Here is a 4,430-nt window from a genome sequence, read left to right as displayed (position 1 = left end):
TCTCCTGCTCCCCAGCTGCATCGCTTCCTCCCTGTGGTTTTAAAAACTCAGCGTAATTCCCCCTCCCCCGTGCCCCGCAGCTGGGAAATGTCTGAGAGGATTTCTCTCAAACTTCCCATAAATATTCCCGCTCAGAGGACTGCCAGCCCAGAGCACCCAAAAGCTGAGTCAGGCCCCAGGAGCCCCTGCGATTCCTCCTCCTCCTCAACGCCGGGGGCTTTTGCTCATGCACCAGGGTGTGCTCACTGCACTGCTCCCATCATGTCCCAACCCACGAGTGTTGGAAACCCACCACGGGGGGAGGGGGCTCCTGGTCACGCTGATGAAAAACATCAGCAAAACCCACCAGTGGCAGCTGCGCTGGGCTGCAACCGTGCTTGGATGGGCAGCAGGAAGGGACACTGTGCAAACCAGCGCGGCTGCATGCTGCCCTCTGCAACAGGAGAGCCCAACCGAGCGCCCGACCAAGCCCTCTCCTCCAGGTCATGGTGCCCCTGCTCCTAAGTGAGGAGAATGTGGCGGGCTGGCCCGGGGTGGTGGTGGAGGACATCGTGCGACAAGCCTACCGCCTGAAGAACGAGATGTTCGTGATGGGTGGGAAGATCCAGGGGAAGCCGCTGCTCCCGCTGCCGGACCACCTGCTTGGCCAGGACGGCTCCAGCACCATCCTGGAGTGGTGGGTGCTGCCAGCGCTGCTCGGTGCCAGCGGAGCCTGGCAGGGGCCTGGGGCAGCACGAGTCCCTCTGGGAGGGACAGGAGCTGGGACACCGTCTCTGTCCCTGAGCATCCCTGGGCACAGCCGCCGTGCGCCTCCAAGAGGCTCACGCCAGGCTGCCGTGCTGGCCGAGATGGCCACAAGCAGGCACGTGGGGCTCCAGGGTGGTTCGGGGCTGGTGCCCGTGCTGGATCATAACCCGGCTGCTTTTCAGCCTGTCAGGGCCTGTGGACATTTCGGTGCTGCACTCCATCGAGACCATCGTCATCGAGTGGTCCCACCAGATCAGAGACATCCTGAGCAAGGACTCAGCGCAGCCGCTGCTGGAGGGGCTGCACCCCCTGCCCAGGACTGAGTTTGAGTTCTGGCACACCAGAACAGTCAACCTGCAGTGCATCAACGACCAGGTACCTCCTCACCCATGACCGGTCAGCAGCCACGTGTCCCTCGTGCTGGGCCCCCGGTGCTGAACCCACCGCCTCTCCCCTGCCAGCTGCTCTCGCCCCGCGTGACAGTGCTGGCCGAGATGCTGGAGAAGGCCAACAGCTGCTACTGGCCGGCGCTCCAGAGCATGTTCAAGGACGTCAGCACCGGTAAGCCCCCGGGCAACGTGGTGGGCAGCTGCCACTCGCCCTTCCGGTGGGGATTCCCTGTCCCCAACGCAGTTTCTCCCCCGGCGCAGGCCTGCAGGAAGCCAAGGACATCAGCCTCCACCTGCAACCGCTTCGGATCCTGCTGGAAGAGATGGAGCAAGCGGATTACTCCCAGGTAAGTCATATGTGGCAGAATAACCAGGCACAGCCTGGCTTCCTCGTCCGGGTAGAGGTGTTGGCGCTGAGCCCCAGAGGTTGTGTGTGGGTGCGCATCCACCCCGGCTCTGCCCGACCCTCGTTAGCGCCTCCATGGCCCCGCACTAACGGGACTCTGCTCCCGCCGCCGCAGCCCTCTGTGGACAAGCTGTGCACCGTCTGCCTCCTCCAGGCTCACTGCCAGCACTACAGCTCGCCCGCCCGCGCCATCGTCGTCCTACAGGAGATCTGCAACCTCCTCATTGAGATGGTAGAGCCCCGGGGCTGGCGGGGGCTCCAGCCCCCAGCCACCGCCACCTCCTCCAGCCGCCCCGCTGTGGGACTGCGAGCGGGAGGGGTGACACAGGGCAGAGGCTGGGAGCCCAGCTCGGGTGACATAGAGACACCCCAATCAAGGGAACCAGCAGAGCCCCCACACAGGGCTGGAGGGGGTTTGGGGCAGGTGTGGGCTGCAGGCCATCACCAGAGAGCCCATGGGGCCGGAGGGTGGCCCAGCAGCCCCCATGCTCCCCTCTGCCAACAGCCTCTGCCTGTCCCAGACCCGCAACTTCCTGAGCCCCGAGGACGTGATGAAGGGGCTGCAAGGAGAAACCGAAGAGACCTTAGAGGGAATAAGACTGAGCATTTCCACCATAGAGAAGCTCTTCCAGTCCTACGGCACTTACTGCTCCGACCTGATGCCCACGTTGCTCCCGGTGGGTGCAGGGGACGGTGCAGATCCGCCTGGTCCCGTCCTCGCCAGCCCCATCTCCACTCATGGTCCCTCTCTGCTTCCAGGAGGAGCCGCAGCTCTGGGAGTTCCCCTCCTCTCTCGTCTTCAGGAGAATGGACTCCTTCTTGCACAGGCTGAAGACCATCGAGGTGACAGCACAACATTTCGGGGCACAGCGCCAGGCCCCTGTGGGCCGCCGGGGTGGGCGAGGGGCAGAGGGGAGGTGGGGCCCCAGCAGTGGCGCATTGCTGGGAGCGCGGCGGCATCGTTCCCAGCGCAACACCCACCACCCGCACCACCCGCCAGGCCATGAAGCATCCCTGGGAAGGATGCTCCTCGGGAGCGGTGATCTCACAGGACGCAGCCCTGTGCCAGTGCTGCAGCTCCAGCAGCTGCAGTGCCAGGGCACGGGGAGCCAGGGTTTGCTACCGAGAGGAGCCGGGTGAGATGATGGTTTGTGCTCTCCAGGAGCTGTACCAGACAGCTATCGAGTTTCTGAAGCTGGAGAAGGCAGAGCTGGGAGGAGTGAGAGGAAACATCCTCGGGAGCCAGGTGTTTCGCATCTACGAGGAGGTCTCTGAACTCAGCAAGAGTTTTGCTGATTGCAAATATGATCCCTTGGATCCTGCAGAAGAGGTGAGTGAATGGTATGCATCTGCTAAATGAAAAAAAATGGCTTGCCAGAACACACTGGAAGTGCTGTGTGTAAAACTGCCCCACGGCAGCACGTGTGCTCGCTTTGGGGCAGGTCACAGGGCATCTGGGTTCAGTGAATCCTTCAGGAAGGATTTGGGAAGGAAGCACAGGGGCTGTGCCGGCTTAAATCATTTTGCTCTTACTGGCAGCAATTCAACAAAGACTTTGCAGAGTTCCAGAAGAAGATTCAGGATGTGGACAGGCGGTTGGCCACCATCTTCTGCCAAGGCTTTGATGACTGCAACTGCCTGGAGTCTGCTGTGAAGGTACATGTGCCGCCCCCCCGTCTTGACAGGTCCTGCCCTCGGGCACAGGATGTCCTTGCCTGAGCGCTGGAGGCCGGCGGTCGACACGGTGCCTGCGGCACGACACGCTTCCCCTGCGCTTGGGGGGGGCAGTGGGGGTGTCACCGGGCTGTTCCGCTGCTGCTGTGGAGCACAGACACAAACGTCTCTTTCTCCCACAGTTGGTGCACATGTTTGCCTCTCTGCTGGAGCGACCTTTGATAAAGGCTGAGGTGTCCCCCTATTACTCGTCCCTGCTGGGGATGTTTAAGGCTGAGCTGGAGAACGTGAAGGTGCTGTATGACGCCCAGACCGCGTCCCCGCAGCTGCCCGGAGGGAACCCGGCCATCAACAAAAACATGCCGCCGGTGGCCGGGCAGCTGAAGTGGGCTCTGGAGCTGCAGCAGCGGCTGAAGGGGCCACACAGGAACTTGTTTGCTATCGACCACCCGTACGTAGCGGTCACCCCACGGGGATGTGGGGCAGCAGCCAGGGCAGGATCCTCCTGTGCCCTACTGCTGCAGCTGCTTCTTTGTCATGGCCTTGACAGTGTGATGGTCAGTGCTGAAGCTAAACTGGTGTCTGAGAAATACGAAGAAATGATGGGACTGCTGCAAGGTTACCGCAAGAAGGTCTACGAGGAGTGGGTGCGCAGAGTCGGCCGGGACTGTCAGTTCAGCCTGGAGCAGCCCTTGATCCGGAGGGACCCCGTCTCTTCTGTCCTCAGTGTGAACTTCAGCAGAGAGGTCGGTGCTGGCGCAGGGGAATGACAGCGATCACCCACCTGAACATAAACCCAACTTTCTCAAAGGCTGTGGTGAGAGGTTTTGAGTTTTACTAACAAGACTTGTGTGTCTTGCAGCTCGTCGCTGTTCTGCGGGAGGTGAAGTACTTGAACTTCCAGCAGCAGGAGGATATCCCGAGCAGCGCTGAGAGCCTCTTTGCGCAAAATGAGACTTTCCAAAATTTTGTGGACAACCTTGATCTTATCGTTGGCTGGTACAACGAGGCAGGTTGCAAAGGGGAGACAACCCGGCTGCTTTTCCATGCCCTGAGCACTGGCCAGGATGAGACTGGCTGGGGAACCCCAGGGGAGATGCTCTTATGAGATGGGTCCTGGAAGCCCGGAGGGGTTGGGGTACACCAGGCACCCCACCGGCACCCCGGGCCCCTGCCCGCCCCATGGCTGAGCCAAACTGCTGTGTCTGCCATCA

General features: G+C 61.5%; 1 protein-coding gene across 1 annotated transcript in view; it reads left to right on the top strand.

Moving 5' to 3' along the window:
* Positions 1-485: 485 nt before the first annotated feature.
* Positions 486-4,430, top strand: part of DNAH17 (dynein, axonemal, heavy chain 17) — a 38,180-nt gene continuing 34,235 nt past the window's right edge. The window contains exons 1-12 of the mRNA XM_009881299.1: positions 486-676; positions 930-1,122; positions 1,209-1,308; positions 1,398-1,540; positions 1,673-1,774; positions 2,064-2,219; positions 2,302-2,385; positions 2,705-2,872; positions 3,082-3,198; positions 3,399-3,667; positions 3,767-3,962; positions 4,079-4,225. Coding sequence (XP_009879601.1) covers positions 486-676; positions 930-1,122; positions 1,209-1,308; positions 1,398-1,540; positions 1,673-1,774; positions 2,064-2,219; positions 2,302-2,385; positions 2,705-2,872; positions 3,082-3,198; positions 3,399-3,667; positions 3,767-3,962; positions 4,079-4,225 — 1,866 coding nt within the window. The remainder of the gene's footprint in view (positions 677-929; positions 1,123-1,208; positions 1,309-1,397; positions 1,541-1,672; positions 1,775-2,063; positions 2,220-2,301; positions 2,386-2,704; positions 2,873-3,081; positions 3,199-3,398; positions 3,668-3,766; positions 3,963-4,078; positions 4,226-4,430) is intronic.

This window comes from Charadrius vociferus, unplaced genomic scaffold (genome assembly GCF_000708025.1).
Source record: "Charadrius vociferus isolate BGI_N301 unplaced genomic scaffold, ASM70802v2 scaffold373, whole genome shotgun sequence".
Taxonomy (NCBI): domain Eukaryota; kingdom Metazoa; phylum Chordata; class Aves; order Charadriiformes; family Charadriidae; genus Charadrius; species Charadrius vociferus.
The sequence above is the reverse complement of the archived record's forward strand: the minus strand, read 5'-3'. Positions and strand labels throughout refer to the sequence as shown.